Raw genomic sequence first — 18,099 nt, 5'->3', positions numbered from 1 at the left:
CACACACACACACAGACACACACACACACACACACACACACACACACACACACACACACACACACACACACAGGCAACACTAAACGGACTAAGCTGGCACATTTAGATATTTATATGTGTGCCTAAATATATGCATACATATAACAGCAATAATTAAATAAAAATAGGCCATGAATTTGGGGGGGTGTGGGGATGGGTGTTTACCTGAGAGAAGTTACAGTGGGGAAGGGGAGAGTCAGGGAATGATGTGAATGAGTAGTCATGTCACAAAATTGCCAAACACATAAGTTAAAAAAAAACAATCAGGAATCTGTTAATCAGGTCTGTTTTAAGTCAGAGGAAATTCAAATGGGATTCATCTGAAATGTAAAGTTCTTCTACTTATTGCTTAAAATAATATTGATGTGGGAAATTGCATAGAGCATGGATTCCAGTTCACCCTGCCCCAGCTATATATAGAGAGAAGCTTACATAAACATTAGCTTCCTCTTCAGTTATAGCTTCACGTTTTAAGCCACAATGACAGCTTTAATGACAGGCTTTGTATTTAACTGTTCTTCCATGGAAGATAGATCTAAACTGCCACATTTCTACCATTTATTAATTAGTGATATTTTGTATATTTGGATGTTTAAATACTTTGTAATACAATTTATATCTATAACTTATAAATGGATAAAAGATCATTCATAAGTGGACAATAAGTTATCATCCAACTTGCCCAGGAAGTGGTAGTAATTTTTATTTTTTTAAAAAAGCTCCTTCTATATGTTAGAGGGAACTCTCTTTAGAGGGTCAGAAATAGAACTGGCATGCTGACTTGTGTCACTGTTCATGTCCCACCTGTCAAATGGCTTTCTCTATGTCTGTCTGCATGGCATTCCAATGTCTGTCAATGTGTTCTTCTCACGAATGTGTTCTCATCAGGAGTCTGGTTAGCTATATGAGTTTAAAGCTTGTGTTACATTGAATTCTCTTAGCAGTGGAATAATTTTATGCTTACTTGTTTTCATAACACATGTTAAGAAAAAAATATATGTGATTTATTCATTTTTTGCCTTGATGAGAGATGAACTTTCATTATTTGAGTTTATTAAAGTATATAGAGTTTTGTTGTATGAAATTTCATGATTAGGTTATTCAACAAAGAACAGATATTACAGAAGTCAAAGGTCACAGAAAAAGGAAAGAAATCAACAGTTAGCCCAATATGACATTTCTGGACGAAATGAAGAATTATCCATAGGAAATGGGCAAAATTTAGTTTGCCTTTAGGTCAAGATAGTGGTCAGTGTTAGGTGTCATCTTGCCAGGATCTAGAATCATCTAAAAGGTATGCTGGTAGGTGATTTTTCTTAATTACCTTAATCAATGTGGGAAGACACACTTTCATCACAGACAAGACCATTTCATAGCCAGGTTGTCCTGGACAGTCTAAAATGGAGCGAGTAAGCTGAGCACTAGCATACATTCCATGCTGTTGAGTCCCGACTGAATATAGAATGAGGCCAACTGCTTTAGATTCCTGCTACCTTGATGCCTTCTTTGTACAGACTATCCCTTGAGCTATGTGCTAAAATAAACTCTTACATTACTTTGTCAGAGTATATTATCACAGGAACAGGGAAAAAAATCTTAAAGTAGTCAATATAAAAGGAGAGGAAATAGAGTTTGAAGAAAGAGAAAGTGGATGAAAGGGACGGTAGGGTGTAGACGAATTGAAATTAATGCATTCATAAGGCACATTCTTAATTGCTGAGTCAAATTCCATTTTCAGAGTTCTGTGAATCCCTTCAAAGACAATGTTATCTCTTGGGGAAAGTTGCTATGACACAACAAATAAATAGTAAATTGTAATTACAGAGAGTTATTTATAGAAGTTGTTGTGGGAAGCTAAAGACTATTTCTCTAGTATAGTTTAGTTTGAGTATCAGCTGGCTCAGTTGCATTTGCTTTATCCAAAAGCATAAAGAGAAATTACAGTAGTATTTCAGGTACCTGCTATGAGAAATGGTCATATAGAAAAATTTTACTAAGATTATTACAAAAAGGAAGACAAAACAAATATGTAAAAATAGTTATTTTGGCAAAATACACTCTTGGAGAGCACATTCTATAGACACTGATGGAAAGCTGATTCTTTAAAAATTAACATTTTTTTGAGGCTGAAGAAACAGCTTAGTAGTTAAGAACACTTGCTACTCTTCCAGAGGACCAGAGTTCAGTTTCCAGCCTGCATGTTAGGCAGCTCATGACTGCCTATAATTCCAGCTCCATGTATCCATGTATCTGACAACTTCCTCTAACTTTCATCCGTAAACACACACACACACACACACACACACACACACACACACAGTCATAAAATTAATAATTAAAAAATAACACTTCTTAAGAATAATTCCTTTTTGCTAAAAGTGTTTATGACCATGAAATGGAATAATAGACAAATCTTAAATATTACATAGAAAATGAGCTTAAAATGACTAAAATATTTCCTGACTATGCTCTACAATAATTTTAGCATAATTTTATTTTCCTAAAAGTTAATTTCACTAAACTTTATGTACCTATAAATGGAACAGCATTACTTTATACTCACTAATTAATGTCTTACAAAAATGTACCTTTAGTTCTTGGATATGAAATAGTCTAAGTTTATAAAACTGGAGTTCCCATATAAGCTTCTTTCTTTTTAAATCCATCCATGCATCCATCTATCTATCTATCTATCTATCTATCTATCTATCTATCTATCTATCTATCTATCTATCTATCTATCTATCATCTATCTATCTATCTATGCTTTTGATTCAGGGTTTCTCTGTGACGCCTTGACTGTCTTGGAACTCACTCAATAGATCAGACTGGCCTCAACCTCATAGAGATCCACCTGCCTCTGCCTCCTGAGTGCTGGGCTTAAAGGCTTGTTCTACCACTGCCTGGCTCTCATAGTAAACACAAATGGACTTTTAGATGGTATTTTATTTTCTTTTTAGGTAAATCTCTTTTTCCTATTAAATATTGTACGTGTTCTCATCACCAAGTTGAAAGTTACACACCAAGTGGAATCCAATCTCTACATGAAAGCCGTAAGAGCTACTCTCATCTTGGTACCACTACTTGGCATTGAATTTGTGCTTTTTCCGTGGCGGCCTGAAGGAAAGGTTGCAGAGGAGGTGTATGACTATGTCATGCACATTTTGATGCACTTTCAGGTAAGGCATGCCTGCCTTCAAGAGGGCAGCTTGACAAGTTTTATATTGAATTTACATATAGGTTTGGCTTCACTCTTGACTACTTGAAAAGTGTCAAAACATGAAGCCTTTTTGATTCATGTGCCTTGTCTTGGGCTCTTCTCTTTCTGTTGGTTTGTCTTGTCCAACTTTGATGTGATCATTTTTATTTCATTTTATTATATTTTAAATGAATGAATGAAAATCTAGCCACTAGGGTAAAGGTTAACAACTGAACTGTTAACTGATCCTTGCTGGGAGGAAGAAAATGAGTTTTTGCCAGTGCCGTGACAGTATACCAACCACTCCACGACAGGCATCATGTTCAGAAGTAGTAGACCAATATATAATGGACTCTACAGTGTGTGTGCCCATGTGTATGTGTGGTTTTGTTTGGTTACAGTTTGGTGGTTTTTGTTTTTCTTTTTGGGCATGGGTTTATTGTGTTTTCTTGTTTTGGGGGGTTGTTGTTGTGTTGGGTTTTTGTTTGTTTCTTTTGAGAAAGGACTTAAAGTTGAATGGGTAAGGAGGGAGAGTTGATTCGGAAGGACTTGGAAGAGGGGAAGAATATGATCAAAATATTCTAAATTAAGGAATCATTTTTAAATAATAAGGAATATTGTTGCTCATATAATTTATTTTTTACAGGGTCTTTTGGTGGCTACTATTTTCTGCTTCTTTAATGGAGAGGTATGTTTAATGATTTTACAACTTTTTTTAAAAAATAGAATTTCCTTTTAAAATGAGATGAAGTTATACACTTTCCCCCAAACAACCAATTTTATCACAGAAAAAAATTACATAAAATTATTTTAGGCACAAATATCTTAAAAATGTGGGTAATATTAGAGTTGAGTGGTAGGGAAAAGTTAGTCTTACTTCAATGTATTCCAATGAGTGGCTTCCATTCAGCTAGCCCTTTGACCTACTATTAGAAGGTACAAAGTCTGGATGTTGCTTGGGAACATTGCTGGGCAAACTTAACTTCATAGAACTTGTACTTTCATAAGAAACAGAATCTGTTCGTTTCCTCTGTTCTCTTTTTCAATAAGCTCAACTATATATGCCTTTGAAAGGTTTTATGATAGATACAAAAGAATGCTGTAACAAGCAGCATGGAAATGTGTTATTGGAGATTTCTAGGTTTCTGTCTGAGGACTTTCTATTTGAGAGGCTTCAGTAATCTAACTGGGTGGATCTGTCTAGTCATATGGCTATTGCTACTGCCCAGTTGTTTGAGTATCATTGACTTTGCATTTTATTTGTTCCTGATCTACTTGGCCAGTTTTCATCTAGAGGGTGCTAGCACAATTGAGCACAGCATAGACATCTAGACAGTAACTCAGTGAGAAATGGACCCTGTGTAACTGAGAAACTCATCAGGAAACCTCAGATAGAGAACACATGGGCCAGTAATTTATCTTATAACTTATGTGGATATTTCCTATAAGATAAATTACTGGAAATTACATAGGTCTCATAAGAAACTACAAATTACTTTTACTTGGTCTAAGTAAATTCTACTTTTTTTTCTCTTTGGAAATAAGCAAACAAACTGTTTAGCATAAAAATGAAAGTATATGTAATTGAAGCTATAGCTACTACATTACATTTATCTATAACACTGTGTAACAGTGTTATAGAAGAGTGTACTGTCAAATGAAACTATTGAGTTGTAACTTAATTGGTATCTCTGTGATTCTACATTATACACGAGAGTGACTATTTTCCTCAAGTTGATGGCACTTGTAGACAGAGAATGAAATGAGAGGGTACAGATAAATCATTTGTCTTGACAGGCAAACGCATACAACCTTTATTACATATGCATACAGATGCACTGACTTAGGCAATCCTATATGTTGCTAATGTTGGCTATAGTAAATATTGATGAGTGACATGAAAACATGTCAAAGAGCATGCATGGAATATGGAAGACGTCTCCTTATCTATAGAAACATAACATCAGTGTGGTTTTTAAAAAAAATATTTAAGTTATAGTCACTAGTAAAGCAGGTGTTGCAGTAGGTGAATTAGGATAGGAGGGGGTGGGGAACGAACATGGTAGGACCTTCAAAACTCTGAGGATGCTTCTTTCTTCCTAGCATTTATATTTTAGGAAAGACTTGGAGCCAAAGAAAGTGTATTTGCCTTATAAAAGGGAAATAAAAGCAAGTGATTTGTACTTTTGTTAAAAAGGTGAATGCGAAGTTTTCATACCATGCCCCAACTTCACCACATCCTCACTATAACAGATTCATTTCTGTGTTGATCAAAGAGCTCATTGTTTTAATGAAAAAGCCATGTAGAAATGGGAACACTAATCACACTGCAAGCTAAATTTTAAATTGGCACTTTCCATCAGAAACAGTATCCAGGGAGTACTGACGTCCATGCTGTCCACTTCTGTTGTCCTTTATCTGAATAAGCAGAAGAGGCAAAGTACCTTGTTCTTCTGCCATGCCTTAAATTGAGAACATTTTTGGCATTGGAAATTTTAATAACAAGAAAACCTTTGAACTCAGTTGTTGCCAAATCCTCAGTTCATCACATCTTTAATACGTCTCCGTTTTCCTTCTGCTTGGGAGACTGTCCGTTTGAGTATGACTCAGCCCAAATCTTAAGAAATGCTGTAATCCCTCCTTTTCTGTCTCTTTGCCTCTTGGTTTTTCCCACTGTTGTAACACAAAGAAATAGCTGCCAGATTCAATTTGTGTGGTTCCAACTATGTCATGTTTTTGTTAAAGTCATTTGCTTGGTTTTAGTTTCCTTCTTGCCCTTCATGTTAGGTCAAGTGGCTTGCTTTTTCCTGATATCTGTGCTCACGTTTGACCCTCTGCTGAATTTTACCAAATGTCTATCTTTCTCTTAGCATTTCTTGCTAGTTAACTATAGGTTCACAAGTGGTCAGACCACGTTCCTCTCAGCCCCATTCCACTCAAATAAAAATATGCAATGGTAACCTAAAGAAGGGGCTATGGTTATCAGAAGGACATATGTATCAACAAAGCATTGTAAGTATTTTTTATCAACTAAACAGTTAATGCTGAGAAGCCTTAACTCATATTCTGTAAAGAAAACTATTTTCCTTATATTTATAGTTATACTCTTAAAAATTGATTTAGATTAAGGAGTATTATTATTGACCCTATCATGTGCTAATGAGCATATACATTGGATTTAGCTGCCTGCATAAAACTTACATAAACCAATGAGAACATATTCATACCTTTAATAATTCCTATATTTTTCATTTTCCCCATTGAAATGTTTTGAATGTCTAACTTAACACTCTGTTAAATAAGCATGATCTTGTATTAGAGAAAGAAGTTAAAAATGAAGTATTCTTATCACACAAGTTTGCAAAGACTGTGGGTCTTTAATTGGGTTCATTTTTTAAAAAATTGGTAAATAATAGCCCATACTACAGGACATTGCCTTTTCATCATTTTTCTGATGATTTATTCACTAAGAAGAAATAAGCTGGTGATCATAGTTGTAGATTCTTCAAGGACAAACATCTAACAGTTCATGCTTATTTTGATTTCTGGGATTTGGTTAGTTTTTCTTTTAGAACTATCTATCAGTCCAAGGGCCTCAAGATGGATATCTTTCAACATGAGTCTGGAATATTTTATGGGAAGATACAATCCACTCCCATTCAACTTGAAGCAATATAGCTCCAGCTTATAACTAGTCTAGCATTTATAATAAATGAGAACAATATGTATGAACATCAGAATAAAATACTTCCCACCAAAAAGAGTTACATAATTGTTCAAAAGTATTTCTTGTTAAGATCTCTGAATATTTACTTAAACATAACATGTAAACCCATTGGCCTGCTGGGAACCCACAGAGCTGATGCAGTTATCATTTGCTTACATGTATGGAGATATTATATACATAAGTATTAGTATATTACTTTAATTTAAATACCTTATTTTTTGGTTTAGAATTGATCAGACCATAAGAGAATCAAATAGTAATTTTGTGCAAAATAAATACATATATTATACTAAAAATCTTTTATTTCCCTAGTACTTTTATGAATATACATTAGTTCTTATTACCAAATACAAAGAGATGGTCCAAAAGTTGCTGAACTTCTTAATAACATATTATATAACTGAGTTTCTAGCATTTCACTTATATAGTGTTTGAATTATTGAATAATTAAATAGACATTTTATTAATTAATTTTGAATTATATTTAAGAAATGGGAAACTCCATTTTGACCATGCTTTTTCCATTAATACTAAAACATTAAATAAGACAGGAAAACTGTTTTTATCTTAAGTGGTAGCATGTAAGAGACTTAAAAGTAACCCTAAAACTGTAGTCTCCTATAAATCATTATTGGTTGCAGAATGTTTGGAGAAGGCACAAGAAAAGAAACAAGACAGATTTTATAAAATATTTAATATGGACTTTACACAAATATTTTGAACAGAAAGTTAATTATATACTCTTAATATCTGAGGATGTTAAGAGTATATGAATTACTAGATTTCTTTTTATTCTTAGATTCCTTTGGGTGCAGGCACAAAATATTAGATGGCAGATTGGGAAAATCTATTCAAACAACAAACATCTAGGCAAACATATATTACACCACAGGGATGGGGCAAATATATTATGACCTAAAACTGGCCAGCCTCTACTCAGGCTGTACACAGTTATCAGATCTGTTAGTATAAAGATGATGGCATCTAAGACTCAGCTGACTATTTTCATTTGTGTTTAAGGACTCAGCATGAAGGAAGTCTTTCTAGAGTCCTAATTCAATCAAAATAGAAGTCAGTGTATCTGACACAATTATTCATAATCTTTAATTTCAGTCAGGAAAAAAGGCATTAAACTTCACATTTGTTTTAAGAAAGAAAGCTATGGGCTAGAGGAATTTTAATCCAGCAAAATGACTGCTCTGGCAAGAAACCACATATCCAAAGACCTTCTGGGTCTCTGTGATCTGGCTGGAATGCAAACAAGCCTTTAGTAAATGCCTTTAATCCCAAACAATACAGGTAAGATTAGTTTACAGAAGGAAGCAGTCATGTTTGAAAGAAACATCTAATTGAGGGATAGACAAAGTGATGAACCAGAGAAAGATTTAAAAGACTGATTCAAAGATAGGACATGCCCAACTCTCATGAGAACAACATAGGGAAGAGAATTTAGGGCATCATAAATACGAAGTGAACAACCTACTAAGGAGCTAATTCTCATTCTCTCTCTTTCTCTCCTTTACCTTTTATTTTTATACAAGATATAAGTAAGATACTTAGGTAGGTCTGAGCTTACTTAATACTAGCATGCAGGCAGGTGTTGATCTTGCAGTATTCCTCCTTCAGTTTCATGTGTAACTAAAATTATAGACCAGGACCAGTTTGGTCTTCTTCCTTTAAAGAGCAAAAGCTTTTCTGCCAAACATTTTGTTATGCATCAAATAGAGTATTTTCAGCTCAACTAATGGGTTGTTTTTGCTGTTTCTGTTTATTGTTGATCAATAGGTTCAAGCAATTCTGAGAAGAAATTGGAACCAGTATAAAATCCAATTTGGAAATGGCTTTTCCCACTCTGATGCTCTCCGCAGTGCATCCTACACAGTGTCAACAATCAGTGACATGCAAGGGTACAGCCATGACTGCCCCACTGAACACTTAAATGGAAAAAGCATCCAGGATATTGAAAATGTTGCCTTAAAATCAGAAAATATGTATGATCTAGTGATGTGAAAATATATAAAATCACACACTTGAACCTATGATTTTATAGCCAAAAGATTGGATAGCCAGCAAATGGATTTCTGGAATACCATGAAGAAAGCCCTCAAATGAAATGGGAATTGTATGGATAAATGTTTAACAACCCTCTCTCTATGGGGGAGAAAAGCCTCAATTTATATTGTTGGCCAGTAACTACTCCTACCATAACTGATTTCAAGTTACCAACCTGACATCACTGAATGTGTAATTGGAAAGAAAATAAGCACAAACAACTCCCAGGAGCTGACATGTTCTGGAACCTGCACAGCACTGCATGCCCTCAGAGATGGAAGTCTGTGCACACTCTCACCCACACTGACCAGAACTCTGCTCTTCTCATCTGAGGAGACCTCACTCGGACTTACAGACATGAAAGGAAAGTTTGGTTTTTGTTATAAAACTCCTCATCCTTTTGTCATTTGGTGATAGTGAATGGTTTGTCCAGAAACACTTTAACCCTCTTTATAACTTCTCTTGTAGACTAGACAAAGAGTTCATTATCTCTGTGGTCTCATGTTACTTTCTTTAAGAAAAGCAACTGAGCAGAATTCCCATGGGCTTCTTAGTTGCTGCTACATATTGTTGTATCCTGTGGTATATGCACTCTGAATCACTAGGGAGACATATTGGTAGAAGCTACACCTTGTCAGCTCTCTCTCTCTCTCTCTCTCTCTCTCTCTCTCTCTCTCTCGGCAAGAATAGGAGGAAATCAGTTTTCTGGAATCTGTAAATAGAAACTTTGGCCTTTCCATTTCTACTGTGTAGATAAGTAAGTGATCAACCATTTTACATGAAGGGAATCAATGAAGGATTTCTTTTTATCTTGGGAATCTGAGAGAGAGAGAGAGAGAGAGAGAGAGAGAAAGAGAGAGAGAGAGAGAGAGAGAGAGAGAGAGGTTGTACAAATGAAACTGTAAGTACTCTGTAATTTTATTTTATTGTTTCAATTCAAAACACAACCTAGGTAACTTTTAAAGCAGATAGATGATGCAACATTATATGCAACTTAGTATCTGATACTGTGTCTGGGCTGATTTATTTTATAGTAAAATAGAATCATGAATTCTATACTTGGTAAATATTTTAAGGACAAACAGATACCAGCATCAGAAGTTTGAGAACTAAAAACAAACCCCAGAAATATCAATGATAAGATATGAAATATTTATTTAAAAATGTAAAGCCATAATTTTACAAGCATGATATATTTGGTGTGCTGACATACTGCTTCCAATATGACATATTCCAATTTGATGACAACTCATTCAAATTCAGAAATTATGAACAACTACTGTAAGAAGTGCTAGTCTGCTACATTTGTGGGCTTTAATTCACTAAATTATAGCTTTACTGATTTTTACTAAATGAAGATACATGCTTTTGAAAAAGACCCAGGTTATTATTTTTTTATGAACCACAGAGGAATTTTCTCTATGTAATAACACTGTTTCAGTATTTCAGTAGACTACTGTGGATGATAATACAAGCCACGGGAAGACTTGAACTTACCACTCATTGAGGATGAAGTGTCAGATATTTAAGTAATAATTAAATTAAGACAGAAGAAGATTTTGCTTGTGAGTTTAAGTGACATTTTAAATGGATTTAGTTTTTCCAATATTGCTTGGTTTGGAGTTTCTGAAGAACAAGATTGACTTCAGTTAGTAAAAGTCACTCTGGGGACAGTTACATGAGTCCATGTTTTTTAAAGTGTGTCTGTCAGTTTACAGTGGATGAGAGGAGTGACTCAGCCCTCACTCATTGTCTTAAGCTATAGAAGAGAATAAATTAAAAAGTTGTTTGAAACTGTCAAGGAAAAGAATTCAAATTATCAAGCACTGATGTATTACATGATCTGACAGACATATTTGTAATTTTCTTTTTTTTTTTTCTTTCTTTTTTTTTTATATTTGTAATTTTCTGAACTTTCAGCTGCTTAAACCGTACAAACCTTCCTTTTAATACCTTCAGACTTTAGGTATTGATTATTCATATCTTCGCTGACAGTGTTCGTGTAATTCTGCATTCTTCTAAACAAACTGTCAAGTATTAACAATAAATGGTAGTACAGAATGCCGAATTACCAGAGAACATACTTAAAAGGTATTGTAATTTTAAGTTTTATTATTTTTTTACTATACCGAGTGTAGCTGAGATTTTTTTACTGCCAATATCTACTGTGGTGTCATTCTCAGCCATAGCAGTCTAAGATTAGTCAGTATTAGTTTTGTAATAGTATTTTTGAAGCTGGATTTCTCTAAAGCTGAAGTGCCAATTAAAATATTTCTATAATGCTTGTAGAAAAAAAATCCAAAAATTTTGAAAGAAAACTTCTCTGGTGCCTAAAAATTAACTTGGGGAGTTTTTAGCTTTTAAAAGTTGCATCTATTATTTTTCTCTAATACTTTGTTAGAGTCATGGCTGACACTTTTAGAAGCGACTTTGTATTTTTTTGTTGATAAACCAGCCTTCCTGGAGGTTAGTGTTTTTTCAAATATAACAAACTGTGTAGGGTTTAGGAGTAGTCAGTGTTATACTTACTGTTTAGATATTTTAATGTGAATCTATTTTAATTTCCTTTGTGTTTTAATTTGCTCATAGAAACATTATATGTAAAACATACTCAAGTTCACTTAAAAGAACTCATATTTTATCGACATAAAATCTCTACTTAGGTTTTATGAGAATATTAAAGTTGTAAGTTATCACTCACTTTCACGCATCCTCCCTGGACTATAGAGCAATTGAATTCCTCACAAAATTCTTGCAGCAAATAAAGAAATACTTTGCAAAATAAACGACGATGTCTTTATTCCTTTCTTTAGAGACTTCAATAAACTACTAAGTGGATTTAATAAATTGATTAAAAATACGTGACTGTTTTCTGTGCTAAAATGATAATATGTATAAAGTCTTATATGGCATGGAAAGGAAAGATCCTCTTAAACAGGAACAATTTTAGGAAAATTTCCTACCTTATGCACTATATTCCAAGCAGTGGTTTTGTGTTAAATATGAGAAATAACAGGAACGAAAATGCCTATATAAAGATTTTTTAAAAAAGAAAACATGGTCAAAACCTCACACAAATAAAAACTTAAATGTGTCAAAGACTTTATTTAACAAATGATGGAACCACTAATATTCCATAATTATTCAAAAGAGAACTTAAACAAGTTCTGGAACTCATTCTGTAGACCAGGCTGGCCTCAAACTCAGAAATCCGCTTGCCTCTGCCTCCCCAAGTGCTGGGATTAAAGGCGTGCACCACCACCGCCCAGCTTCCAAAGAGAACTTAAAATACTACATATGCCTTAGAATATATAAATACTGAGGTGAATATACAAAATATTGTGTTTAAGAATGGTAATGAAAAGCCAGGTGTGATGGCACACACCTGTAATCCCAGCACTCAGAAGGCATAGGCAAGTTGGTCTCTGTGAGTTCAAGGCCAGACTGGTCTACAAAGAGTTCCAGGATAGCTGGGGTTGTTAAACAGAGAAAACCCATCTTGAAAAACTGAAAAAAAAAAAAACAAACCCACCAACCAACCAACCAAATAAACAAAAAGCAATCAAATATGAGTACTGGTAATAATTAAGCAAAACAGTAAACATAAATACAATTAGACTATACACTCAGAATAGATAGGATGACATTAAAATAATGTTAATGCTTAATATACAATTAAATATAGCATAATGCTTACATAAGAGAAAAATGCTTACATTTAGGAAAAATACAAAAAACAAAAAAAATCCTTATAGTATTTTGAGCTATTTAGAGGTAAAGGTTTAATATAATACAGTCAACTAGGCAGGTCACATACTGCTGAATGCATTTTAAAACTACTACTTCTAAAGTTAAACATTTGTAAAACAAAAACAACAACCAAACAAAGCAAAACAAACACTTAGTGTGATGCCTAATAACAAGTGCTAATACAAACACAAATTGAAGTTAACATTATTGTAGTTGAAATTATATTATTATATAATAGAATAAATTTAAGTTTACTAAGCATATACTTACTGTTCCTGAAACACACTGAGTATATATACTATGAAATATTTTCTCCAGACATATTTTATCAGTTACATGGTATTTGACAATCTAATGTCTTTCAACTTTTAAATTAAAAATTTAACTATCATACACAGTGGTAAGCTTAATTTTCAAATAAAAAATTGTTTTGTTGATTCTCCTCCCCCATAGCCTTTTTTTATTAGATATTTTCTTCATTTACATTTCAAATGCTATCCTGAAAGTCTCCTATACCCTCTCCCTCCCCGCTTTGCTCCCTAAACCCACCCACTCCCACTTCCTGGCCCTGACATTTCCCTGCACTTGGGCATATGATCTTCGCAAGACCAAGGGCCTCTCCTCCCAATGATGGCCTACTAGGCCATCTTCTGCTACATATGCAGTTAGAGACACGAGCTCTGAGGGTACTGGTTAGCTCATATTGTTGTTCTTCCTATAGGGTTGCAGACCCCTTTCAGATCCTTGGGTATTTTCTCTAGCTCCTCCATTGGGGGCCCTGTGTTTCATCCAATAAGTGACTGTGAGCATCCACTTCTGTATTTGCCAGGTACTGGCATAGCCTCACAAGAGACAGCTATTATGGTCCTGTCAGCAAAATCTTGCTGGCATATGCAATAGTGTCTGGGTTTGGTGGCTGTTTATGGGATGGATCCCTGGGTGGGGCAGTCTCTGGATGGTTTTTCCTTTCGACTCAGCTCAAATCTTTGTCTCTGTAACTCCCTTCATGGGTATTTTGTTCCTCATTCTCAGGAGGAATGAAGTATCCACACTTTGGTCTTCTTTCTTCTTGAGTTTCATGTGTTTTGCAAATTGTATCTTGGGTATTCTAATTTTCTGGGCTAATATTCACTTATCAGTGAGTGCATATCATGTGAGTTCTTTTGTGTTTGGGTTACTTTACTCAGGATGATATCTTCCAGCTCCATTCATTAGCCTAAGAATTCATAAATTTATTGTTTTTAATAGCTGAGTAGTACTCCATTGTGTAAATGTACCACATTTTCTTAATCTATGCCTCTGTTGAGGGACATCTGGGTTCTTTCCATCTTCTGGCTATTATAAATAAGGCTGCTATGAACACAGTGGAGCATGTGTCCTTCTTACCAGTTGGGACATCTTCTGGATATATGCCCAGGAGAGGAATTGCTGGATCCTCTGGTAGTACTATGTCCAATTTTCTGAGGAACCGCCAGACTGATTTCCAAGTGGTTGTACAAGCTTGCAATCCCACCAATAATGGATGAGTGTTCCTCTTTCACCACATCCTCTCCAGCATCTGCTGTCACCTGAGTTTTTGATCTTAGCCATTCTGACTGGTGTGAGGTGGAATCTCAGGGTTGTTTTGATTTACATTTCTCTGATGATTAAGGATGTTAAACATTTTTTCAGGTGCTTCTCAGCCATTTGGTATTCCTCAGTTGAGAATTCTTTGTTTAGCTCTGTGCCCCATTTTTTAATGGGGTTATTTGATTTTCTGGAGTCCACCTTCTTGAGTTCTTTGTATATATTGGATACAGTCCCCTATCAGATTTAGGATTGGGGAAAATCCTTTCCCAGTCTGTTGGTGGCCTTTTGGTCTTATTGACAGTGTCTTTTGCCTTACAAAAGCTTTGCAATTTTATGAGGTTCCATTTGTAGAGTCTCGATCTTACAACACAAGCCATTGCTGTTCTGTTCAGGAATGTTTCCACTGTGCCCATAACTTCGAGGCTTTTCAACACTTTCTCCTCTATAAGTTTCATTGTCTCTGGTTTTATGTGAAGTTCCTTGATCCACTTAGACTTGAGTTTTGTACAAGGAGATAAGAATGGATCAATTTGCATTCTTCTTCATGATAACCTCTAGTTGAGCCAGTACCATTTGTTAAAAATGCTGTCTTTTTCCCACTGGATGGTTTTAGCTCCTTTGTGAAAGATCAAGTGACCATAGTTGTGTGGATTCATTTCTGGGTCTTCAATTCTATTTCATTGATCTACCTGTCTGTCAATGTACCAGTACCATGCAGTTTTTTTTTTTTGTTTTGTTTTTTGTTTTTTTGTTTTTTTTTCTTAATCACAATTGCTCTGTAGTACAGCTTGAGGTTAGGCATGGTGAGTCCACCAGAGGTACTTTTATTCTTGAGAATAGTTTTTGCTATCCTAGGTTTTTTGTTATTCCAGATGAATTTCCAAATTGCCCTTTCTAACTCAGTGAAGAATTGAGTTGGAATTTTGATGGGGATTGCATTGAATCTGTAGATTGCTTTTGGCAAGATAGCCAGTTTTATTATATTAATCCTGCCAATCCATGAGAATGGGAGATCTTTCCATCTTCTGAGATCTTCTTCGATTTCTTTCTTCAGAGACTTGCAGTTCTTATCATACAGATCTTTCACTTCCTTAGTTAGAGTCACTCAAGGTATCTTATATTATTTGTGACTATTGTGAAAGGTGTTGTTTCCCTAATTTCTTTCTCAGCCTGTTTATCCTTTGTGTAGAGAAAGGCCACTCATTTGTTTGAGTTAATTTTATATCCAGCTACTGCACTGAAGCTGTTTATCAGGTTTAGGAGTTCTCTGGTGGTATTTTTGGGGTCACTTATATATACTATCATATCATCTGCAAATAGTGATATTTTGACTTCTTCCTTTCCAATTTGTATCCCCTTGACCTCCTTTTGTTGTCGAATTGCTCTGGCTAGGTCTTCAAGTACTATATTGAATAGGTAGGGAGAATGTGGGCAGCCTTGTTTAGTCCCTGATTTTAGTGGAATCGCTTCAAGTTTCTCTCCTTTTAGTATGATGGTGGCTACTGGTTTGCTGTTTATCAAAGGATTATGTTTAGGTATGGTCCTTAAATTCCTGATCTTTCCAAGACTTTTATCATGAATGGTTGTTGGATTTTCTCAAATGCTTTCTCAGCATCTAATGAGATGATCATGTGGTTTTTGTCTTTGAGTTTGTTTACATAGTGGATTAAGTTGATGGTTTTCTGTATATTAAACCATTCCAGCATCCCTGGGATGAAGCCTACTTGATCATGATGGATGATCGTTTTGTTGTATTTTTGGATTCGGTTAGCAAGAATTTTATTGAGAATTTTTGCTTTGATATTCATAAGGGAAATTGGTCTGAAAGTCTCTTTTTTTGTTGGGTCTTTGTGAGGTTTAGGTATCAGAGTAATTGTGGCTTCATAGAATGAATTGGGCAGAGAACCTTCTGTTTCTATTTTGTGGAATAATTTGAGGAGAGTTGGAATTAGGTCTTCTTTCAAGGTCTGATAGAAGAACTCTGCACTAAAACTATCTGGTCCTGGGCTTTTGTTATTGTTGTTGTTGTTGTTGTTGTTGTGAGACTATTAATGATTCCTATTTCTTTAGGGGAAATTGGACTGTTTAGATTGTTAATCTGATCCTGATTTAACTTTGGTACCTTTATCTTTCTAGGAAATTGTCCATTTAATCCAGGTTTTCCAGTTTTGTTGAGTATAGCCTTTTGTAGAAGGATCTGATGGTGTATTGGATTTCCTCAGGTTATGTTGTTATGTCTCCTTTTTCATTTTTGCTTTTGTTAATCAGGATACTGTCCCTGTGCCCTCTAGTTAGTCTGGCTAAGGGGTTTATCTATATTGTTGATTTTCTCAAAGAACCAGCTCCTGGTTTGGTTGATTCTTTGTATAGTTCTTTTTGTTTACACTTGGTTGATTTCAGCCCTAAGTTTGATTATTTCCTGCCATCTCCTCCTCTTGGGTAAATTTGCTTCCTTTTGTTCTAGAGCTTTTAGGTGTTTTGTCAAGGTCCTAGTGTATTTTCTCTCTAGTTTCTTTTTGGAGGCACTCAGAGCTATAAGTTTTCCTCTTAGGAATGTTTTCATTGTGTCAAATCAGTTTGGGTATGTTGTGGCTTCATTGTAATTAAACTCTAAAAAAATCTTTAATTTCTTTCTTTATTTTTTCCTTGACCAAGATATCATTGAGTAGAGTGTTTTTCAGCTTCCATGTTAACGTTGGCTTTCTATTATTTATGTTGTTATTGAAGATCAGCCTTAGTTAGTGGTGATCTTATAGGATGCATGAGATAATTTCATTATTTTTGTATCTGTTGAGGCCTGTTCTGTGACCAATTATATGGTCAATTTTGGAGAAGGTACCATGAGGTGCTGAGAAGAAGGTATATATATATTTTTTGTTTTAGGATAAAATACTCTGCAGATATCAATTAAATCCATTTGTTTCATAAGTTCTGTTAGTTTCAATGTGTCTCTGTTTAGTTTCTGTTTCCAGGATCTGTCCATTGATGAGAGTGGGGTGTTAAAGTCTCCCACTATTATTGTGTGCTGTGCAATGTGTGCTTTGAGATTCATTAAAGTTTCTTTAATGAATTGGATGCTCTTGCATTAGGAGCATAGATATTCAGCATTGAGAGTTCCTCTTGGAAGACTTTACCTTTGATGAGTATGAAGTGCCCCTCCTTGTCTTTTTTGATGACTTTGGGTAGGAAGTCGATTTTATTCAGTATTGTTTCTTTGGACTGTTTGCTTGGAAAATTGTTTCCAGACTTTTACTCTGAGGCAGTGTCTGTCTTTGTCCCTGAGGTAGGTTTCCTGTATGCAGTAAAATGTTGGATCCTGTTTATGTAGTCAGTCTGTTAGTCTATGCCTTTTTATTGGAGAATTGAATCCATTTATATTAAGAGATATTAAGGAAAAGAAATTGTTGCTTCTTGTTATTTTTGTTGTTAGAGTTGGGATTCTGTTCTTGCAGCTTCTTCTTTTAGGTTTGTTGAAGGATTACTTTCTTGCTTTTTCTAGGGCATAATTTCCCTCCTTATGTTGGAGTTTTCCCTTTATTATCCTTTGAAGGGCTGGATTTGTGGAAAGATATTGTGTAAATTTTGTTTTGTCATGGAATACTTTGGTTTCTCCATCTATGGTAATTGAGAGTTTTGCTGGGCTGGCATTTGTGTTTTCTTAGGGTCTGTATAACGTCTGTCCAGGATCTTCTGGCTTTCATAGTCTCTGGTGAGAAGTCTGGTGTAATTCTAATGGGTCTGCCTTTATATGTTACTTGACCTT

The 18,099-nt window shown here is 34.9% G+C and overlaps 1 protein-coding gene across 2 annotated transcripts in view; it reads left to right on the top strand.

The window, feature by feature from the left end:
- Positions 1–11,803, top strand: part of Calcrl (calcitonin receptor-like) — a 94,780-nt gene extending 82,977 nt beyond the window's left edge. For both annotated transcript variants that reach the window (XM_006499918.4, NM_018782.2), the window contains 3 exons: positions 3,000–3,218; positions 3,885–3,926; positions 8,751–11,803. In XM_006499918.4, coding sequence (XP_006499981.1) covers positions 3,000–3,218; positions 3,885–3,926; positions 8,751–8,975 — 486 coding nt within the window. In that variant the 3' untranslated portion in view covers positions 8,976–11,803. The remainder of the gene's footprint in view (positions 1–2,999; positions 3,219–3,884; positions 3,927–8,750) is intronic.
- Positions 11,804–18,099: the final 6,296 nt, after the last annotated feature.

The sequence above is a fragment of the Mus musculus genome, chromosome 2 (genome assembly GCF_000001635.26).
Source record: "Mus musculus strain C57BL/6J chromosome 2, GRCm38.p6 C57BL/6J".
NCBI lineage: Eukaryota > Metazoa > Chordata > Mammalia > Rodentia > Muridae > Mus > Mus musculus.
The sequence above is the reverse complement of the archived record's forward strand: the minus strand, read 5'-3'. Positions and strand labels throughout refer to the sequence as shown.